The sequence below is a fragment of the Poecilia mexicana genome, unplaced genomic scaffold (assembly GCF_051168715.1).
Source record: "Poecilia mexicana isolate PSO_F unplaced genomic scaffold, ASM5116871v1 scaffold_3, whole genome shotgun sequence".
NCBI lineage: Eukaryota > Metazoa > Chordata > Actinopteri > Cyprinodontiformes > Poeciliidae > Poecilia > Poecilia mexicana.
The window spans coordinates 11,745,326-11,769,087 of NW_028263372.1; the positions used below are offsets into that span (position 1 = coordinate 11,745,326).

General features: G+C 40.0%; 1 protein-coding gene across 4 annotated transcripts in view; it reads right to left on the reverse strand.

Annotated features, from left to right (window-relative positions):
- The window catches only part of myo9aa (myosin IXAa), a 99,870-nt gene that overhangs the window by 39,540 nt on the left and 36,568 nt on the right, over positions 1-23,762 (reverse strand). For 3 of the 4 annotated variants that reach the window (XM_014999271.2, XM_014999267.2, XM_014999266.2), the window contains exons 3-11: positions 12,367-12,461; positions 11,784-11,846; positions 11,257-11,356; positions 9,465-9,518; positions 6,774-6,871; positions 6,545-6,671; positions 6,224-6,313; positions 3,187-3,303; positions 2,908-3,042 (exon numbers count right to left, since the gene is read on the reverse strand). In XM_014999271.2, the coding sequence (XP_014854757.2) occupies positions 2,908-3,042; positions 3,187-3,303; positions 6,224-6,313; positions 6,545-6,671; positions 6,774-6,871; positions 9,465-9,518; positions 11,257-11,356; positions 11,784-11,846; positions 12,367-12,461 (879 nt within the window). The remainder of the gene's footprint in view (positions 1-2,907; positions 3,043-3,186; positions 3,304-6,223; positions 6,314-6,544; positions 6,672-6,773; positions 6,872-9,464; positions 9,519-11,256; positions 11,357-11,783; positions 11,847-12,366; positions 12,462-23,762) is intronic. The other variant, XM_014999269.2, reaches the window with a different exon arrangement.

The window sequence follows — 23,762 nt, forward strand, 5'->3', positions numbered from 1 at the left end:
GAAGGCCTGTTTTCCCCCCTGTTGGCCTGTTTTTTTCCATTCAATTATGACCGGATGTCATGTCACAAGCAGATGCAATTTGGTATCAGAACCAGCTGTGATATTAAATCAAAAATTTTACATTGCTCTGACTGAATCCAATCCTGCTGGCTGAGTTTTAGTTTGCTGTAACTGTGAAAATATGCAAAGGTGATGATGAAGTCTAAGGACAAAGAAACAGAGTACAGAGTCACTGCTACAGTGTTACACTGGCAAACCGATGACTGGAGCAAACACTACACTAAAAGTCAAAAACTGCACTTTAACACCCTAACTTAGCAAATGGTGCAGTCCAGGACCAAATTCTTCTAAATCCAATTGCTAATGTATATTTTTATGCATTTATTTTTCAAGAATTTATATTGCTTAAGGTTACATTTTTATTAATATTTAAACACATTAGATGGAGTAGCTCCTCAACAAATAAGTAATTTCCCCTTCAGGATCAATAAAGTATATTCTATTCTATACTAACCCAGTAATTGTAATTTAAGTCATTCAAAATGAAAAAAACAAAAAAGCAAATACACATTGCTAAGGCTAAGAATTCAATTTTCTAAAATCAGATCTTTAAATTTTCTGAAGGGCAGTTTTCACACATCTTGATTAACAGCAGCAAAAACAAAAAAAACAAACAAAAGAAATTCTATTATAAAAATGGTTTCCCTCATGATAATCTCCAACTAGCAGAGGCGATTTGATCCAAGTACAACACAAGCTAAATATTGTCGATATTGAGAAACTGAGGCACCAAAAGAGTTTGTAATTCAAATGCTTTACACACTGAGAATATTGAAATCTGGAGTTAGTGTTTTATACGCTTATGGAAGCTGGTGTGTCTAGAGCAGACATCAAAGGCAAGCAAAGCGAAGCCATCTCCAAAGCAAAGAGTCAAGTGATAAGTTGTCAGGCAGTAACTGGAGCCAGACACTCAGTCAAAACAGTACATAAAAGTCGGCACATAGAGGATGTGTTGGACAGCTTTATCAGCCCTTGATGGACTTTTACAGAGGTTCTATCTAAGGCTCGCAGGAGGCCAAGTGGTTGGGTTATGCAGTTACATGTGGGGTAAACAGATGTTACTGTCAGTACTAATGAGCAGATGCCTTCATTGGTCCCATGATATCGGCGCCATCAGGACATAGATAGGAAACTTTTCATGTCATCATGCAACATAGAAACAGGCCAGAGAAAAAGATGGCTGTACTTGGAGTGGCAGCATGACCGAAATGACTGGACTGGTGACGCACAATGATGTATTCTGTCCAGCAATGACTGTTTATCCATCTGGAGCTGCCGAAGCAGAGAACCAGTCCTACCAATGATTAAAAGACACAAACTGACTTTTGCTTCTGACCTCATTGTGTGGGGAGTCATAGGGTGTGACTTCTTACTCTGGTACAGTCTGGTATAGTGCCTGTTGACCTACTGGGAGTTTTATAAATGTCTCTGGTTTACAGAGAATGGTTCAAAATGAGAGAGCAAACCGATGTATGCAGGAAAAGCTACACTGATGAAAATGAGTTGATGCCAAAGGAAGATGGGCAGCTTTGATCAGCCAATCAACCACTCATAGCAATCAAGGTATGCAGCAACAACAACACATTAGTTAACCTTGAAACACAGTGGCAGAACAGTCAACTACAGTCTGCACAGGCTCACCAACACTCGACAATAACAGACTGAGAAAACATTAAAATGAAAAGTATGGTTCTATCATATTGTGCATAAAATCTTTCAGGCAGCAGGTGATGGATATTTTCATGGCGCAGTTTTGACCATTAGTACCAACTGAGAATCATAAAGCACTAAAACTTACCTTAGTGTTGTTGCTGACCAACAGGGTACCAATGTACCAGCAGTATAACGCACCACGTCAAAAAGGTGTAATACGAAACCAGTGACCTCACCGTGCTCCAATGTAATATCAGATCTTAATCAAGAAGAGTGATTTTGGGATGTGGTGGAACATGAGATTTACATCATGGGTTTGTATAGATGACAAACCTCCAGAAAGTGTGCAATGCTGTGATGTTAATGTGGACCAGAACCTCTGAGTAATGTTTCTGACACCTCTCTGAATTAAGGCTGGATTTTGTGGAGGTAAATGGGGTTTAATCAGGTCGTAACAAAGTGTAACAAGATAAAGAGTAAAAGAGTAGGAATGCTGAATGGGTGTCATAAAATAAATAAGTCAATAAAAATTTAGTTAAAAAAATACTGTTGCTGTCTGTGTTTCTGAAATGTGACAGTGCAGGATTAGCTAAAGCAGAGAAGTGTCAGCATGTTAGTTTGTGTAAATATCGGCGATCGGCATGGCAGCAATCTCAATGTCGTCGCACATTTTCATTTCTGTGCGTCCCTACGTTTCACACATACAGCAGTGACTGGAGCAGCTTGTTGTTTGACTAAACTGTAATCCTGCATCTGCTGGCAGGCTTTAAAAGGGGGCCCAGAGAACCAAACATGCCCAGGCAGGCCGCTGATTCCAGGTAAACCCAATGTAAACCTGTGGGCAAATCTTAAATCACGACTTTAAAAGGCCTTTCAAGTTAATCAGATCACTTAGGAGGGTTTGTATCTTCAGCAGGGTAGTCACAGGGGACACAGTCTCAGCTTTACTACGCAGTTGCACAATGCAATGACAAGAACCTCCATTGTCTTACTGTTGCAAAAATTTCACAGAAATGGCCTCTGGCATCAGTGCAAGCAAGTTGCTTTTTGAATGTTGAAGTATTCGTTGTATAATGAAAATGTAACTCACTTCAGATCCTGTTACAACAGGTAAACAGATCATCTGAACCATTTGCATATTTAGTAGGAACACCTTCTTCTGGTTAACAAAAAAAAAAAAAAACCATAACCTACCTGTTCAAGCTTAAAGATGTGCTGATTGAAGTAATGCTGAAGACGCTCGTTGGCAAAGTTGATGCAGAACTGCTCGAAGCTGTTGTTCTCGTAGTCCTCGAATCCGAAGATGTCAAGAACACCGATGGACAAGATCTGAAGTAAAGGAAGACGAGAAAGAAATGACCAAAATGGGCGTTTTCCATTTGGAATGTGCTGAAATCTGGGACAAAATGTAGCAATTTTATAAAATTTTTATTTTCTTAAATTCAAATGGCGAGGGCTTCTGTGTCATTTTACCTTGGTGGTCTCCACAAGGTCTTTATTGTTCAGCAGAGCGTGGTTGATCCTGAAGACAATCCAGTCAAACAGAGCACTGTACAGAGACTTGGCCATCGAGTCTCGCACCGTACCAGCCTGAGAGGAGGAAGAACGCAACACTTAGCTACAGTCCGCTGGAAAATGAACAGAGCAATCTAATCATTTTTAAAGAGTATTTGATATTTTAAGAATGAGTGGGTTTTAGTGATGCCTAAAGAGAGGAGAAGGTAGAGGACGTGGCAAACAGAAGTTTTTTTTTTTTTATTTTAGAAAATGGGTTTAAATATGAAAAATTATCAGACTTCTAAATACTGACAGACATCAACTACTCAGCACTAAAAATATGCATCTCCCTTCAGCTTTTTTCAGAAACTTAAATGCATTTTATTTAGTTTTTAACTGGAAAAAACAACAAAGTTGTGCAAAGCACACAAAGCAAAGTTAATTTATAGAGCAATATCCCAAGCTTTTCTTAAAAGGCCCTTCAGCCCATTATTTAAAGTACTAAACACTAAATCTTACATTTCCAATCAAAATATTAGCTTCTCGTCACATTGTGCAACCATCTTCCTGTCACCTGGTGAAGACCAGGTCCCATAAATGTCTCTTTATACTTGATTTTATTGTTGGTGTATTCCGACAGTAACAATCACGTTTTCCTGCTTCACACAGAGCAAGCTGACCTTTCTGACATCTAGATTTCAAAAATAGCACCGAGACTATTTTTAAATCAGTGTAGCAAAGAGATTTTGTTTCCCCAAACTGAAACTCTTTTTGCCTTATTTTATTATCTTTTGAGAGATTCTGATCTTATTTCCTTCTTATAAGTCAGAATAAAATTATTTAAAATCTAAATCTATTGATGCAATCTATTGTTTGCGTCAATCCACATTTCTCGATCCAATGACAGAATTTAGCTTCCTGTAGATTTTGATCCGTCCTTTTTACTGCTGGTTCTGTTCAAATTTCCCCTCTGGGGCAGGTGGGGATGCATAAAAAGTTTATGCTTTCTTTTTTTTGTCTTTAGACATACATGTGGTTAATCTTTTTAAAATGCTTGGTGACCCTTTTTTTTTTTGCAAGGCTAAGTTTAAAAATCGAGAAACAAATTGTAAAAGGGCTCCCAGCTTTTGCGTTTTAACGTAGGAGTCGAAATTTAAGACGCCATCCCCGAGTCACCCCTCGAATTCAAGACACATCTGTAGCAGACATTAGAGCTCGGCTATCTGCATCTGACTTTGTGGCAGCTTTTGTATTCAACAGTCATAAAATATGCTGAAAAATGGGATCAGAATATTGAGAATAAAAGTGATTTATACGACAGGGTAAAATATAAAATTCAGACAAAGCGGACTTTGAAGAGTTTTTTTTTTTTTTTTTTAAATGTTACATTTCTGCTTTAAAAATCAAGCTTTTGAACTTTCACCTGACAATAAATCCTTTCAACATAGTCATGTCATGTCTCAAATTGCTCAATATGGATTTATGACATTGTATATAGTATATTCCAAAAACTATAAAAAGGCAGAAAGGAGAAAACGCACTGATAGTGGAAACTTGGCCCAGATGAGAACAGACAAGACTTTCTGCTACGCTGCATTGTGTCACAGCAGAAAGTCCCACTAACATTACAATACACTCTGATGATTGCTCTGTATTTGTGATAACAGCTGCATTGTCATTTTATTGAAACAGTGTGATTCAGTAAAACGAATCACACTGTCAAATATTCTGGGAAGATTTGACCTTCCTGTAACACAGAGTACAAACCGCAGAGCAGCTTCCTCACTCTAAAACCTCCCATCCTCTAAATAATTAACCAGGCTGTTTATTTAGCCCGCTCACACCAAATATGTCTTCACTACGCCAGGAAGGATATTACCTTTCTGCTTTAGTGATCCGAGAGCTTTTCATTACTGGAAGGAAGGATGACGGAAAGCATTCACGATTGAGACCAAAATGGAGGGAACGTACAAGTTGACGTCTTTTAAGTTTTGTTTTGCTTTATTGCAGTCAAAGGGGAATGAGACCGTCGGAGCAATATTTACACAAAGACCACCCAGTGAGCTCCCATAGCAGTCACTGTTTGTTCATTTAGAACGACTCCTAAATATCCAGCACGTCATTACGAGGTTTGGTGGGAATATTTAACACAACATTGGATTTCTCGGATGCCGAGACGCAGTAAGGAAGAAAAATTATGTCTGTATCGTTGCAAATATTGAGGAAAAGTTGAAATAGTTGCTAGAATCTGTCATTTCTGATGCCTTTAATCTGTAGACTGTGATGTGTGTTTATCTTTAGAGCGTAGATCACAATGAGAAATATGTATTCCCTTCTCCCCGAGCAAGCTGAAAGACCTTGTGTGTGTGTGTGTGTGTGTGTGTGTGTGTGTGTGTGTGTGTGTGTGTGTGTGTGTGTGTGCGTCTGCAGACGGAGGGACCCAGCAGGAGGAGATCCGGTGCTGGTGCACCCTGTCCTGTAAACACGGCCGGGTCAGGTTCAAAAAGACCTGCAGCTACGATGAGAGGGCCGACCCGCTCCGTTTAGTAGAACAAGAAGTGACTCAGACGTACAGCTGAGCGAGCAGCTTTGTCTCTGTGCGCTAAACCAGACACAAAATAGGTTAAACTGAACTAACTGTGCAGTAAGTATCCAAGTTTGATGCTGCAACAACCTGTTTGCAAAGTGAAATGAATCTGATATCTTCAGCATTTTGTGCTTTCTCAGCCCAAAAGCAGAGAGGGAACTGATTTCTGCCTGACGACAGCCATCAGAAATAAAGAACTAAAGAATGATGGCCATTATTTCACCCGTGTAAAAATAACACAATTGTTTATTTAACCATGAAGAAGGGCTTCAAATCATTCAGGGGATGACCAATCACAGCTCCACAGTATAGGACCAATACTTTCATACTGACCCAGAAATCTGCGAAGCTTAAAACAGAAATGTCCAGGAAGTTTATTCAAATCTATTAGGTGTTTGGGGAAATGGAAAGTATCTGCAATCTCACCTCAGCCAGCTTGTAGGGAACAATCAGCTTCTCTCCCACGGTGACCGTCTTCCTTGTTGTCAGAGCTTCAAACAGCATCTCCTCTTTGACCTGGTGGCAACACAGACAGTGGATCAAAATCGTGACTTTCCTGCCACTTTCTATTAGGTTTGTCCTGATTGTAGTTTTTTTTTTAAAAAAGCCTCACTTGCAGATTTTTTTTATAGAGTATAGACCTATCCTAATCTGTTCAAGGAAGTAAAGCAGACAATCCTTAGCAAAAGCAGTGAAGATTTAAAGTTAGTTTCAGATAAGAAGTAAAGTAAAACTCCTCTGTCATACCTCCAGCAGCTCTGAGACAACAGGCAGCACCTCAGGGTTACAGATGTCGATGGAGTCGTCCCTGTAGGTCTTCCTCTTGTAGCGAATGTTCCCCAGGTGAAGGATGGCCGACAGCAGAGAAAAGATCCTGTTTCACACATCGTGGACAAACGGAAAACAATTTAACCCTGGTCAGAAAGCGTCAGGATAGGAAAGCCCCACTGAACGGCGGTTTTCCTCCGTCACTCACTGTTTGCGCGTGGCGGGAAGAAAGCCCACCATCTCCATGGCCAGCTGGAGCCTCTCAAAGTCATGCTTCAGGTCCTCTCCTTCAACGGTGAAGCAGTCCTATAAGAAGCAGAGCCTGGCTGTTATCAGGCCCTACGTCCACTGGGAGCCATCAGGGCCAACGGCAAATTACCGTGAGCTCACTGAAGCCTGCTGACGTTCACTTGGCCTTAGCGTGTCTCAGCATTCATCAAACGTATCGCAAAAAAAGAGGCTTGAAATAGATCTTTGGAGTTTACTTTGTAACTGGGACAGAAAAGAGCCAGGTTGCCTGAAGGAGTCAAAATAAGCGACTCCTGCCAGAACAGGCTATGATTAGGGCTCTCTGGATCAAACCAACACTCCCGCCTGATGTGCAGAGTGACTTGTGTGCACATGGAGCTGAAAATCTGGCCTGGCTTCCTCCTTAAAACGAGTCCGCAGAAATATGGCGAGTCGTCAAGAGAGCCGAGAGGAGCCGTGATTTATGGCTTTGTTTGTGTTTAAGTGATGTATGACAAACTAAAATAGCTGGAAGGAGAAACGGGAGGCGTTTGACTTTAGGCAACAGCAGCAACATGTGGAAAAAGCTGCAGGTTTAAGGTCATGATTGGACGTAGCCGATGCTAAATTAGCATTGTACAGCACTTACACTAGGATCATGCAGTCACTGCAATTATATACTAAAAAAAGAATATATCATTATAATACTGGTAACATAAAATGCTTAGCAGCCAAAAATAGTTCAAACAACATGAAATTGTGGCTGAATCTGGGTTTGTTTGTTTATGAGTGGAGGATAAGCCAACCACAAAGTTAGCATAGCTTCACAAATTCATCATAATCCACAATCTTTAACTGCAGCTATGATCACAAACCGTCACTCTCTAGTTTCAATCAATCAGAGCAGAAACTCCGACTGACATTACCGCAGAAAGGAACCACCTCTAAACTATTTGTCGTTTCTTTTCAGTGAGTCAGATTTCCTTCTGATCCTTTAAAAGAGTCGTTGATCAGCAGTTCTCCAGATTTCCTGAAGGTCTGCCAAAGATTTTTATTTTTTTATTTTTGGACTTTGCATGACTTCATATTTCCTCCTCACTCATCTTTTGCCCATTGCAGCATTTTGTGGTAGAACAAAATGAAGTAAGAAAGTGGAGAACAAATGAGGAAGTTCTACAGCGGATGATTGGAAAGCTGTGTCTTTAGCAAATAGTAAAGATTCATCATTATTTAGTTGATTAACCATCAGCATATTGGTGTTGTCATACTATTTACGACCTGCTAAGACATGCCATCTTTGATATATATTTTGCTGATTTAACTAAAATATGTTGGAAAGATTGTGTAGTGGTGGAACAGATGTTTTAAAATCAGGTTGTATAAATACAACATGTTATTTTTTTTACAGGAGATTAGCAGATAACTCATAAGTTACATTTAAATCCTCACTTTAGCTAATTCACACATTCTAAACTATTATTTTTCAAACCATTGTACCAGAGTATTGGGTAATTTCTCGCTGTAGTTCAGCATCCAGCTGTAACTCTCGTATGGCTTCATTTTATTCTATATTATTAAATATCTCCTGTTAATAGATATTATTCGCTGGATCAACGTCGCATTTCCTTGAAGCAAATCCAGTAGAGAAAATGACACTAAATGATTGGTTGTCGAATGCAAAAGGGTTAATGGCTCAAAACTGCAAAAGATTATTTCAATTACAAAAAAAAAGAAAAAAAAGAAAAAACACATTTCTGAAATCTCCTTGACTTTATAATTTCAGGCACTGGACTGAAACAGCCTGAAGAATTATAAATCAAGACATGAAAATAAATATTGTTGTTTCCCTGATACTTTTCTAAAGTTTTACATCTTTATTTACATTTTTCATGATGTGAAATAAATATTGCACATGGACATTTATAAGATGGTGCACTTTAGCAATATTTTAAAGTGGAAAATGAGAGTGGGGAGGAAAAACAGAAAAGAAAGAACACAAAGACCAAATACACAACCGATTACAGGCAGTCGTTTTTGATCACTAACCTTTATCAATCCAGCATTTCCACAGTGAGTGTTAATTCACTCAGGTTTAAAAACCGAACAGAAATGGGTCATTTTACCAGGATCATGTTTCAAAAAGTTCTGTTTTCAAAACTGCTAAAACGTTTAATTGCTTTGCTTTTGAGATTTTAAAGATTCTTTAACGCAAGTTTTGTCTGGCTGCATAATGCTGCACACTTTGGGTCAGCTGGCTGAAAGATGGGCAAACTGGTTGTTCCATAACCATAAATAAAACATAAAACAATATTTCTGGGTGCATAAAACAGTCGGAAATGAGAACACGGGTGGAATAAATGCTCTGTTTGCAGGAGAAATGCTGGACTGGTAATGATCAAAATCAAAACAGGCAGAGAGAGCTACTGTGACTAGACATACCAGCACAACGGAGGGGAAGGCAAAAACAAACCGAGCTAAAATAAACACAAGTCAACCCAAACCAGGAAATACCCCAAAAAGCAACAAAACCAGTGGAGGAAAGGGACTTTGGGGAGAGGGTGTGCAGGAAAGGTGTGGCTTGCTCCCAAAGCGTTCAGGTGACATTAAATCTAATACCCCAGCCCCCAAACGGTGCAGATAGTTGACACTCAGCTGAGGCTCATATACTGACCGGTTCACTCTCACAGTAACTGTCCCAGTGCGGACGGCTGCTTGTCTTTGTCATCTGGAAATGTTAGGGCAGAGTTCACAGGCGGCGGGGTCAGGGTTAGACGGCGGCATGTCAACAGAGAGGCTCAGACATTTCAACAGCAGCAGAATGACCAGCTCATCACGGTGCAGATTAATGCTTATCCAGTCTGACTGAATAACACGATTCAAAGCGGAGGAGTAAACATCCATACACAGAAACACAGAGCAGCTAGTAGAGACAAACGGGGAAGAAAGCAGGTAAACACATCCTTTATTCATGTACTAATCACAGTAAATGATGAATTACTGTCTGTCTGAGCCATGACTTGTTTTTATTTCCTGTTTTAAAAATGTCTCAACAAAATAAATGAAGATTATGATAAAAAAAAAAAACATTATTAATCCATATAAATATGAATCTTCACTATCTATATCTAGGTGCATCCGTTTGTCTATTAATACATTCGTCTTTATATTCATCCATCTGTCCATTTATCCATACAATGTATGTTCTGTAGGTGTAGTATTTAAAACCTGAAGTCTACACAAATATTTGTCATAAATGCATAGCTAACATCACACATTTATGAAAAAATGCAGAATTTTAAAATGAAAAATGCATAGAAATGCAGTCAAGATGTTTAGAAATGATCAATACTGGAAAAAAAACAAAAGGAACTGGAAACTGGAAAGAGGAGTGTGATACGGAATATGTATTTTCATGTAAATCTGTACTTTTTCAAATTAAAATAAAAAAAGAAAATAATGTTTTTAGAAAACTCTGGCAACATGAATTGTGAAGGTTGTGTGTTTGTATAATACTATATAATCGACAGAACTGGCCCTTAAAACGAGTTGCTCATATATAGTTTTTCATTAACACTGAAACGAACAGGCTGCTGTAATTTAAAAATGCAGAACCCACAAGGCTTAACCTCAACAAACTTTAATTCAACTGCATTTCTGGTTTCAGGAGCAAATTTGTCTGAACAAAAATACAAGTGACTGAAGTGACAGAAGAACAGAAACTGCAATACGTCTGGACGGCTTGTCACAGCCGACCAGGTGGGTCGACCAGATTCTTTTAAAGGCGCAAGAGACTGAGTTTCATTTTAAACTCCACAAAACAATGCGCTGAAGTAAACCAGTGGGATGTGAATAACATGCAGCACACGAATGTATTCTTGTGTTTGCATGTGAACGCCGGCGGCTGGGAGGAATGGGAGGAATTCCCTGCTCTCCTCTACTCTGCGTAGGCGGAGGAGGAGGTGGGGGAACCGGGTCCTTGGTTGTCATATCGTGACAATGAAAGCCCAGAGGTGAAGAGGCAACAAGTTTTATAGGACATTCACATTCCCTTATGTTTCATGTGTTTTTATGCGAAACTCATTTTTGTGGCAAGGAACACAACAAAGCTTTTTTTCCCCCTTCCTCCCTTCCTCTGATCCCGTTTTATGAGTCAGAAAGCATGTGCTAAAACCTACCTAACGCATATGCAGAAGCTATTACCACAAATACTCCCACAAAAGGAAAGCAAACAAATTAAGCGGCTTGTATTGTGGAAGCAGACGAGAGAATTAAGATGGTAAATATCCCATGTGCTTGCGAAGGAAAGGGTAACAGTTCGTGTTCACATAGAGCGTTTCCTATGTGTCCCGACTTTTTGTTTTCCTGCGGCTGGACCCTGAGAATGATGAGCTGATGGCAGAAAAACTGAACAGAAAGTATGCTCAACACATGGGAAACATTTATCGTGCTATAAAAGCCTCTACCTGACTGAGGTAATGATATTCTTCAGGCTTCTTGAGGTGAAAGGCCTTTCTTTCTTCTTCACTTGATCCTGCCAGCAGGTAATAAAACACGTGGTAGTTTCTAAGAAAAAGAAGAGGAGGAACGAAAACACGTCATAAATATATAGATGGATGATGAAGTAAACAGTCTCGGAGCACAGAAACACTTTCACTAAAACAGTAAAAAAGTCTCTTTATATCCTTTTTTTTTAAGTAGTTTGAAATCCTTCGTTTTCCATCTCTGCAAAAATCAATCAGTTATTTGGTGAAATAGTTGATCTGCTCACACAGTGCAAGTGAGCAGTTTCACCTTAAATTTAAAGATTTAACAAAGGAAGCAATCTCCTCAGACTTTTGATTTGTGGTTATATTGTGAAATTTTGAACATATCGTTCTCACACATTTAAATATGATTTTTATGCTGTGGAGGTCAAGACCCTAAAATTGCATATATTTGTTTATGTCTGTCAGACATTCTGAATCCGATCTCAGTACAGAGACGTACTTACCGCTCATTGTGCTCTTGATAGACCAGCCTCGACTTCTCCAAGAGGTATTTTTCTACATACGCCCTGTAAGAACAGAACAATACTAAATACAACTGAGACCAAATTGTACTTTAAACAACAACCAGGTTGTAGATCCTAAATGCATTTAAAGTGAAACTTTTGTCAATAAATCCCATTTTTTGGTCCTTTAGTTGCCTTTTCAGTTTCATATCCAAACTGTCAGTATTAACCTACATACCAATCAGGGTAAAATGATTCAAAATGGATTTTATCACAGTTTGTCTCAATTATTGCATAATGCGGTTTTAATTATGTTTTATTGCATTTTAAAGTCTGATTTTATTACATACTGCGATGTTGCTACATAATGAGAAGTTACAAGCTCCCTGCACAGAATCTCTATCAGATTCAAGTCAGGATTCCTGCTGAGTCAATCTCAAATATCACTACTTACAGACACAGGTTGATCAAATCAGATACAGATTAAACATTCAAATCTGCCATTGACAAATAATTTGTGCCCAACATTAACTATGTAGAGAAAGTAGGTTTGCAGAAAGCGGTAGATGCTTGTCCTCCTTACCCTCTCACAGTGCCACTCTCCTGGTAGTTCACCTGAATGAACTTGCCAAAGCGACTGGAGTTGTTATTATGTGCTGTTTTTGCATTCCCAAACGCCTGTGGGGGGAAAACAGAAAGATGCAATGAGAAAAAAAGAAAACTGACAAAACGGTAATTTTTATTGGCAGAAAGGGTCAGGTAGTGAGTCGACTTTAGGTGTGAACAGTCTTTATGCGAGTCGAGTGTGGAGAATGATCAGCCTCATGTCGGATTACCTTGAAGCGGTTACGGTTAGCGAGCACAAACTTTGACGGCTTGGTTAAGACTATGTCATTCTGACGGAGATTAATAACAGATTGCCAGGATGTCTTAAAGAAGGCGTTGGACAAATTGCCAGAGGAAGACTAAAGAAGGGCCAAGAGGATAAGGGGGAGTCTTCAGTGAGTAATGAGATCCATGTGGCCGTGTGGAACATGTGTAGTGGTGGTGCTGCAATAAGACGAGCCAGTATTTCCCCTCACAGCTCTGTTTTTGTTGTATGGCTGCCTGGAGGGGAAGTAAGCTTTTTTTTTTTTTTTTTACCATATATAAACCCTGCAGTTATTTGTAGCTCCACCACAAGTAAACAAATTCCTCTGCAAAGCACTAAGAGCTGTCTAAAGCCTCTCGTCTGTGAAAAGGGAAAACACCCTTTCCTGACCTCGCCCTTCACCGAACGCTGCTTACAAACACACTCCAAGAAATGGCTGCAGCTGTAATAAAAGCTATGACCACTCAGTATTTGTGAAGGAAAATATCCTCACATTTATTTATTTATCCCAGTATCCCAAACCTGCAGAGGATGCAAGGCAGCAGCACTAAGTGTGGAGAAGGCTAGCTAATAGTTGCTAGCATATCTGGAGAGGATGTTTTACAATGCTCACTGGTCAGGTAGCCTGGTAAAAACCAGTCCTTTGTTCTACGCTTCACTTCATACAGAAGGTCTGGCGTCTAAACTTTTGAGAAACGATTACTTGCTGGAGGCGTTGAGCTTTTAAATGTTACCCAATCACTAACGTTTGGCTGTTACATATGTAATGTTCGATGCTGTGATGCTCACCGGAAATTGCCTGCACTCTGAATAACAATCTGGCACTGTCGCTAAGGTTAATTCAATATTTGGAAGCATGGCTAACACATACTGAATGGCTTCGTTCACTTCTTCCACTGCCATTGTTAAAACCACAGACCGACTACAAAACTCATCATTCACAACTTCTTCGGTTCGCTGATTGGCCCGGTTCTACTGGAGGAATCGAGGTCAATGGGAGAAATCTCAGATGGAGCAGTGAAGTGAGAAGAGAAGGCAATGGGCAGTCACCATGTTTGAAGGGCTGCAAGGAGTTTTGAGTACCACCCTGTGCTGGTGTTACACCTGGTAGATATCATACTATCAAGACAAACTTTGTTTACCACCAAGCTAATAAACATTAAGATTCTATTGGCCCACAAGGTCAAAATGAAGAACAGTGATCATATCTTTGCACGCCTGATGGCGCCGATATTTCCAGAGATGCTTGCTGTTCGTGGCACCCTCTCTCCGTGAACTGAGCTGACCTGCTTGGTTCAGTGACTGCAGGTCAGACGGGGACAGACTAACAACAGTTTCTTAGATGACGATAAAAAATTTCCAGCATCTTTAGCCAATAAAAACCAAGCACAGCAGCTCTCACACTGCCGTCAGGTCACAGACCCCAGGTATCGGGAGCGTTTCTGGGCTTTTTGTTAACATTCAGCAGGAAGCAGGATGTGGAACAACTAAAACACAGAAAGCTGATTTATGTTTGAGCTCCAGTTCATTCCTTCACCTGCTCTGTGTAACAAAGGTGAAGAAGTCCAGATTCTTAATGCATGAGAGAATAGCTGGACAGTATTTATGCCTCAGCAACATCAAAATCATTTGCAGAAAACCAATTAAGCAATCATTAAATACATTTTAACAATGCGCGAGTCAAATTGAGAGAGATCTCAAAGCAAAGTTCTGATTTCAGAAACTTCTCCTATAAGACTAAACATTTTAAATCGCTCTGCAGGCTAACCACATAGTAGTGGTTCTGGACAGGCCTGCCTGGCCTGTCCAGAACTATTTAGGAACATCTCTGTCACCAAAGTCCAAAACTACAAAGCATTTGGGTAAAATAATACTAATAATAACATTTTTAAAAGATTCTAATCTCCCCTGCTCTCGGTCCCACAGTGTTAGTGGGGCAGCAGGACTGACTGTGTTTAGACAGACATGATTCCCACCACTTCAGTTACTCTAACGGGTCAACAACATTATTCTTGGCCTCAGACCACAAAGTGAGCCAAAAGGCAGAGCAATGACAGGCTTGAGGCGGTGCCAGCGTGTTCAGGGTGTAATGTGTCTGAGTGCAGGCTCCCAGTCAGGGACGCTGCCACCAGGACGATGTTTAAAAAATATATATAAATAAGAAACCTGGATGTCTGGCTATGGATCAGTCATGCTGGGATATGATTTTTAGTTTTGCGTCAGAATTAAAAATAACTTTTTTCCCCCGTCCTTTGATCCAGAAGACATCAAGGCAACATGATTTTAATCCAGCACCTCATTTAAAAATTAAAAGCTATTTATCCCAAAGACAGGGGCTTTCTGTGCTTTCCTAAACTACCATCTTGTACGTCCGTGTCATGACCTGAATTTATTACTCAACATAACAGAATAAAAGTGAGTCACGCAACTGATCCAAACCTGGATATGTCTGGGATTTTTTTTTTTGGCTACATATGTAGTCTTGGTTTTTCCTTCTGATCTTTTAAAACAGACATACATTAGTTTAAGCTTCAACAGAAAGATTTGTACTCGCTTATAGTACAGTATTGTTACCGTATGTTTCTACAAACATTTCTACAACACGCCATCATGGTCAGAAAAAAATAAATAAAAATAAATACCCCACAGCTGTAAAACAGCAGCCAAAGCTAAAGTCTAAAGGAAATCTTTAAAGCCCAATCAGAAAATATGCAGAACTATTGACAAAAACCTTTTGAAACAAAGTTTGGCTCCTGATTGTAAAATCAGACATTGTTTAAAATCTCAGTGCCACTCTGCATGTTTTAAAAGAATCTGAACCTCAAGTCAGACATTTTTAATACAATGTAATCTCCAACAGAGACTGCATTTAAGCAAATGTTCCTCGTTTCTTTGGAATTAAACTAGTTTCTGTCATTACTTTTGAAGCCGTTCTGCACAGAGTACTTAGCTATCGAGCTGATTCAGTGACGTGACCTTAAATGGGACGAGGATGACCTAATTTGCGGATTCTTTATTTTTAGGCAACGTGTTTTTGCACATCATCAACAACCTGGAGGAGATTTTCACGCTGCCTTGTGTTTAGGGATCATGTGAGCCACACTGGGAACAGCTTTGTTTTTGTTCTAAAGCCCTTAAATCAAATGGCCTGTGACATAAAAAGAAAAAAGCTTTCCTCTGACCACACTTGGATTCCAGGATGCGCCACCAAACGTTCAGCATTTCTTCCCCCAGCAGCCCAACGGGGGAAAATTACCCAAATCTGAATCAGTCAAAGAAAGCATTGCTCATTTGACCTCTTCATATCCTACTCCATGATTCCCACCAGCTGACTCCCCCACTGCAGCGACTGCACAGCATGACGACAACAAAGCAAAACCGCAGCCAAGTTGACCCTTCGTACACGCAGGTTACTTCCAAGTGGTGTGGTGTGTGTGGGCCCGCTGCATTGTCTCGGGGCCAATTCGTAACTGCGACCCTTGTAATCTTAAGGCAGAGTTTCCCTGGGTGGATTGTGGTCGGTGTGGTTGTTTCATCACAGCGGTGAGAGGTGCAGTCATGGGTTCTGGCCGAGAGAAAGCACAGTGGGCTGTGGGTTCTGGCGGTCACTGCCGCTGTGTTAAAAATCTGAGCATGGCGTACAGGCCGGATTTACGAGGATGTGGCCCCCTGGGCTGAAGCCCGTTTTGGTGCCCCTGTCCACTAAGGAAAAATTATTTTACTAATGAAAATTACAATACATTAATATTTAGTAATATACATGAGCAAGTATGAATCACTGAATGGTACGTCTGATACGTCCTCTAGTCAATAACTGTGTTGTTCCCACAGAAATCGACAGCAACTTTGTAAGTTTCAAACACTTAAATTTTGTTTATATTCATAACATTCCCAAAAGATTAAAACAATTCACCTAATTTGCACCTATGAGTTTTATATACATTGTAATGTTTGCAAAATACACATTGACTTAAAATAAATCAAATGAATCTGTGGACCTGCCCCAAAAAGATAGCACCCTGGGCTACTGCCCTTATAAGCTGCAAGGTTTCCCCCAGAAAACTTGCTAAGCCTGGTGGTTTAGAATGACTGGATGAATGACTCAGCAGTCATTCATCCAGCAGCCTGTCGTGCTTTTGAGTTAAAAATGTTTATGTGACAGGAAATTTGAAAACATCACTTGATAATTCTGTGTTATTGAAAGATTGGAATACCAAATATAAAGTGTTAAAAAAATGCAAAAAATTTTAAAACGACTTAAATAAATCAGTAATGCTTAGTCTGGTGGGGGCACAAGTAAAGCCTGGTGGCCCGCCAGGCTTATCATGCACTAGAGGAAACTCTGAAGCCTATTCTAAAGTTTGGCCCAGTGTACAGGTTTAACCTGCCATTGTAAAACATGGAACATGAAATATAAGCTCACTTCTTATATTACATCAACACTCATCAGTAAATAATCTGCTAACAGTTAACCATGACATTTCAGTATTTACTGAAGTCAAACTTGCCGTTTAGGTGTCTTAATGACACTAAAATGATGATCCAGTCAGATAAATAATCCAGAAATCAGAGGTATTATACCCGACATGTCATACTTTCCTTCAAGGAAAAGAGCATAATAAAATTAGAGCTAGACTGAGTTTAGTCAACAGAGGTCAAAGGCCAGCTGGTTCTTTCCATCTTGGAAAAACAGACTCTTCTAATGCATTTCAAGCACAGAAGCTAGGTTTAATACAGGGGACAAGAACTAAGAAATACATAAAACATGCAAAGATTTTCCTATTAAATCAATTTTCTCGTCAAGCTCTCAGCTGATTACTCAAAAGCAAGACAAAAACAGGCGGCTTGTTACCGGAGCAAAGCTTAAATAAAGTATTTGGCCAAATCAAAAAGTCCTCTTAAGTTAGTGAGAAGGAAGTACGCATTAGACACGGCAATGGAGTTAAAAGGCAAAGCCAATAGAAAAATAATCGCGGCTCTCCGGCTCCCCTCAGCTATCAGAGACATCTTTTATACAACGAAAACCTCTGAATTAAAGCTGATGAGTGGAAAACATTCCTCAGTCCAAGCCCCCCTCAAAGACAAAAGCAAAACACAAACTGTACTCATATTGAAAATTAGCAAATTAACTTCCCCTGCCATCCGGTAAACGGTCGACGTCTGGATGAATTTTTCAAATAAGACTGCATCCTTACCCTCGCAATTACTCTGTTCTGGGTAGAGTAGTCAAAATTTTTACTGAAGTAAGAGAAGCAATACGTCACTACACTCAAACGTGAAAAGTGTTGACTTGTTTTAATTTAATTCTTGTCCTCCTTTTTGACAGAAACTCTGCAATTGAGAAATTGTGTTTTTTCAACATTAGCAAAATACAGCAAGAGACTTGAACACATTTGTAGTGGAAACGCAGCTGTTGAGTGTGTATATAAAAGCTTGAAAACGTAGAATGACGTGAAAAAAAAAAAAAGCACAACTGAATCCATTTGTCATTCTGCTGATGGTGGAGGAGCAGTGTGTCCTCCACCATCAACCTCTCCGCAGCGTTGGAGAGAAATGCCGTCGTTCCTTCCTCTGACCCCACTGAACTCTGAGTCACTCCACCAACATCTCCAAGAGACAAAACCTGATTGTTGGGTCCGACTGACCACAGCGCCCACCACAATGCTCAGCCACCAAAAATAAGCAGCTGAATACATTAGCTTACATCGTGTGTTATCATTTGCTAATGACAGCTCTGACAGGCCCACCGGCTTCGCTCGCATTGAGCCTCGTGCTGCAGCGCACAGACTTCCCCTCATCCAGCTTGAACGTCTGCCAACAAACTGCAGCACTGCAGACATGGGCGCGGCCCGGGTCGGTCTCCTCGTCCAAATGTAGTGACGTTATGAAGCCACTAAGTCCAAGTGATAACTTAAATAGAGACCTCTATCAATAATAAAACCACAGAGTGTTACTTTTAGGATAACTTTAAAGTGTCACGCCCCCGGTTAAAAAAAACAGATAAGATATGAGTGGCTCTAAAAAAAAGCTGAATGGAGCTTATAAAAACAACTCCCTAAAAAAATAGGAATTAAAAAAGTCACTACATTTACGTTACTACGCATCTTCGACACTAAAGGCTCTCTTCAAAGATTTCTTGGATGTAAACAATCATTTTCCCTCTAAAAAAAAAAATTCAAAAGTCTGATTACATGAGCAAAAATCAACTCTGAAGACGACTGGTTAAAAGTAAAACTCTAAAGTCATCCTGTTGTATTTTACTGCTACGTTAGGCTATGTAGGGGGCAGCGTGAAGCTGGTGTGCTAATTTATCCACACAGAGAAAAAAAAAAAGTCTGCGGTAATACGTCTTACATTGATCGATGAATCAGGTGAGATCATAAGATAATTAAATGACACGTGGCGGAGTGTCATTATGAGTGACTGAGTTGTGTCCAGGATCATAATGAAACTGATAAAATTATGAAAAACAAAGTCAAGTTACAATCACGACTGGATAGAGTTCGATTGGCAGAACCTTCCTTTTTTTCCCCAGCATGGCGCTGATCGAAGCTGTAGATCCAACAGCAGTAAAAGCAAAGCTGGACAGAAAAGCACAGAATCCAGAACCATTAGTAATGGACTGGCCGTCAAATAGCAAATGACTGATATAAATGTGGGATCATCTTGCCAGAGAAGGAAATAAAACACAACCACCATACAAATATGAAGAGCTTTAGTCTTTTGAGGGACTTCGGTGAGTTCAGCCTGTGGTGGATTTAAATGAAGTCTGAAAATATCAAGTCTTCTAGGAAAATTATGTCTGCATTATTAATACTTTTTAAAACTTCTTGGAATGTATTTAAACATTAACTATAACAATTTTCACAAGTAGAGGCTGGATTAAAAAAAATGTTATTCAAGAGAACGAAAACTGTTCCACCATTTCACATTAAAAGTTACAAAATAAAACATGAAAATTAGAGAGACTGCAGAATAATTAAAGGCTTGTTTTTTTTTTATGGTTTGGACAAATGTTTACATGTCTGCGCTCTCTAATGATGCAACGTTCCACTTACATTCCTCGCTCAGAGCCTCTCCTCTCAACGTGTTTATTTCGTTGGCTGGGTGGGGATAACGTCGGGTTCAAGTACGCCTGTGAACCCCTGAAAGACGATGAATGAGTCACACGCCAGCGCGTTTTATTGGTCAACACGTGTTTATTTATGGGATGGGAGCAAACTGACTTTACAGAGTATCACAGGAACAAATTTTAAAGCCCAAGTTACCGAACATGGAAGTTCACTCTGACCTGTTAGTAGTTAGTTTGCTTGATGGCTATTTTTGCTTAAAAAAAAAAAAGTGATGTTTTGTATGCAAGTAAATCTAAATGATATGAATATATAGCTGCTGTTCTTCATGCCAGCACTTCATATGAATGTGAAGAATGATTTGTACTCCACCGATCTGGCTCGATGTTGATGAAGTTCTGCCAATAAATAGCATTTGGACATTTCATAAGTTTTCTTTCATGAACTTTCAGTCCAACAGTTTCTACATCATAATTTGGGTTGGGAATGTATTCGTACCGACAACCTGCACCACAGTTTTATAAGCAGAGAAAGAATGAGAACCATCTGCCTGGTGGATCGTTCGGGTCCCGACGTCAGTTCAAAACCGATTGAAATCAGGCATCGGTCATGGAGTCCTACATCAACCCAGAGCGTTAGTTACAGCGCTCTAAGAACAGCTCATTCAAAATCTAAAATGTTTATATGAGAGTGTTTTACATCTGGAATGCTTCAGAATAACATACAGCACTTTAATCAGTCTAAAACCAAGCTGAGTAATGAGGCAAATTTGGTGGCATTCCACTCAGCTCTTCGCTTTGATGACGGCCGCCGGCTGAGTGACCAGAGTCAATTTGTCAGCCTGTTCAGGATGTGTTTAACCAGCGCTGAGCAAATGTGCTCTGCCTTTAGGAAAACAGGCCTATCTGTTAGAGCAAACACTAATCTCTGTCACACATGCCGCCTGTGTCAATAGGGGATTTCTCTTCATCGAGATAGCGGTTTGGCTCGTTAGATGTTTCAGTCACTCCTTTTGCAGAACAGGTGCTTCTCATTATCTGACATTTTGTTGCTAGTGACATTAAAAGATGAGAAAAACATTACATAAAAAGTCAGTCCAACTGGGAGGAGGTCTCGGACCAGATCGCGTTCATACAGGAGCGATCTGGGATTACCTCGGCGTCCTGCTGGAAGACGACTAACGGATCCAACGAACCCAGAAGATCAGCATCAAACGGACTTGTTGTGAAAATGATCTGCAGCTCATTTGAATATATGCTAAAGCTATGGCGCGATTCAGTCAGAAAGAAACATTAGTAACTTTATTTAAGATTAGAAATCTAAAGTAATGTTTTTAAATACAAGTCTTTATTTTGAGACAAAAAGTAGTTCATAACATGTAGGGAAAAGAAACAGATTTTCCCTACATGTTACCAGTTTCTTTTCCTGCAAAATTTACAACGAATTTCTACAAAGGATAACACTGAAAATACCAGCAATATCTTTTTAGAAACTCTGTGAAATACATGTTTTTTTTTACATAAATTTCCATCCAAAAGGAAAAAACAAAATCAATCCACCTTTTGCTATATTTTATGCTTTGTTTTATATTATAAAAACAGAAGGAAAATGTCCGTTCTTTAAAACTGACAACTTATAATTACAGACAAATATCTACTCTCAGAAATGTATTTATTTTATTTTTTTTTATAAAAGTCTTGTGACGTTTTCAGCTCTAAAGGTTTATCTGCCTGCACTGAGATCAGATTGGCTCTTTAGGCAGTAAAAGTTGCAGACCCCCTGGCATTCATGTACGGATGGGTTTACCTGGATTACCAAGACATAATTGTGGGTAACAATAGTCAGCATTAGTCTACAGAACCTTACATGTTTCGCTCCGTCTTATGCGTGTTTCTGCGATTTGTGTGTGGCTTTGTCTCCGTGTTTATGGAGGTGTGCCATGGGGGTGGCTCCGTGACGCGGTGAAAGATATCCGGAGCCACAGAGAAACTTTAATCCAACTCTTTACATTCTGGCTGAGTGTTTGTACAAACACGGCGAGCCACCGCTGCATTTCCAGCTGACAAATGTCCCACCTCAGTAGAGTCTGTGAGCACCAACGCCCAGCATCAAACAAACAATACAACCACCTGTTTGTTAGTTTCCCCCATGTAGAATTTCAATGTCTTGGCTAAGACTTTATGAAGCCAGTGAGAAAATGTGAGAAAATGAGTTTAAAAAAAAAAAAAAAAAGTCTCACTCAACGCTGAGCTCATAAAAACTGGAGCTGCTTGCAGTCCAGACATCAGCAGAAAAAGAGGAAATGCACAAGGCGCAGAGAGAAGCTTCCCAAATCTGGCCGCCATACAGTGAGCTGGAATGTTACAGTGAGGGGGAGTGAGAGGTGGGGACACAATGTCCTGGAAAACACTGAGCCACGTCCCAGTTTACGGTGTTCACACATGGGAAGTTGGGAAAACGGCAGGAGCTGCAGCAGACTTGGGACTAATTATAAGTCAGCTTTGAATCGAATTCTTCCAGAGCTGAACATTTAAGAGTGCTGTTTGTTACCATTGCGAGTTTATGGGCCATAACCAGAACTGAAGAAAGCACTAAAAACAAAAGAAAAGAGTGGATCAAAATAACATTCTTAAAAAGGATGAGGTAACTTTTAACAATGCATTCTGTAGTTCTCACTTCTCAAAGCTGCTGCTTGCATTTTGGAGGGGATCAAAGTGACAAATATTTATTTCACTCGGCTTTTCTGAAAAGCTGACTGACCTACATATACGGCCAAGCGCTTCCTGAGTTTCCTGGCATCTTCAGCCGCCTGCAGCGGAAATCCAAGTCGAAGTTCACCTTTGATCAACTCCATCCAACAGAAATGCTGATTTACTCCACTAGTGGAGGCTGTCTTTTAATATCAAAGTGTTGCCCTCTTAAAAATGTACTACAATGGTGCTATTGTTTTACTTACGCAAACAATACAAAAACGACCAACGTCGGCCGAAACCATTTCCATCCTCAGAGCCTGTACTCTGCACTTGGCACAGATGAAAATAGTAGGTCCATTAAACACTGAAATGTGTTGTCCACTAGATTTTTTAAGGATCCAGCCACAGACCATTAGAAAGGAAACAATTAGTCTGCCTTTGTTTTCTCCCTCTTGTAAATACTATGAAGTTCACAAGAACTAGAACTTCAAAAAAAGACCAAGATGGAGCCGTTCAGCAACAAAACCTCTAGGTGGGTTTGGTGTACAGTGAAAGGAAAAGCAACTCTCACCCACTGCCAACTACGGTATTAATATCTGAAATCTTAATAAAAGAGCAGAAATACAAAGATTCACCCTCTAAAACACACAAATAGAAAAAAAAACTGATCATCATATAAACCGTTTTATGTGCGACTTAGTTGCATCAAAGGCATCAGCAGCTTCCTGTTAGCCACTTATGCTAATAAAATCCAGTTAATGTTCAACTAAAGCTGACAGATTAAATGTCCATGGGTGTGTGTGTCTGTGTGTTAGTTATACCCTCCAGCGTGTGTATGTTGACCTCTCTCATTACCCAACACCAACACAGAGCAAATCTCTGTCCACACAGCTTTCCATGCTGGAACAAAGTCGCAACCCGCTCATATGTGCGCCGCATGTCCGCCGTTAACTGTGGCAACAGGGTGCAGCCAGGTGTGGCGGGTGACTTACTGTAGCACAAGCTCAACACTAAAACTAATCCACCTGGTCAGGGCAGAAAGGGGGTCAATCCAATTAGTTTGATCTGGGAGACATAAACATCAGCCTGTGTGTCCAGTTCGGTCCCACAGAATCCGTCAGGATTTCTGTTCTAGACACACAGATGTGCTGAACCATTAAAATAAGACACATTACTGTCCTAAAAAAGCCTCAGAAGAAGAAATACAGGTCGCTAACGCAGCTCTTGCTCAAAATGTTAACATACATGAGCTCTATTGAAATTTGTCAGAATTGAAATTCAACCACGCACTAAACATTTTAAGTCCTTTTTAGCATGATACAAGAAGTGAAAGCCAGCAAAAATT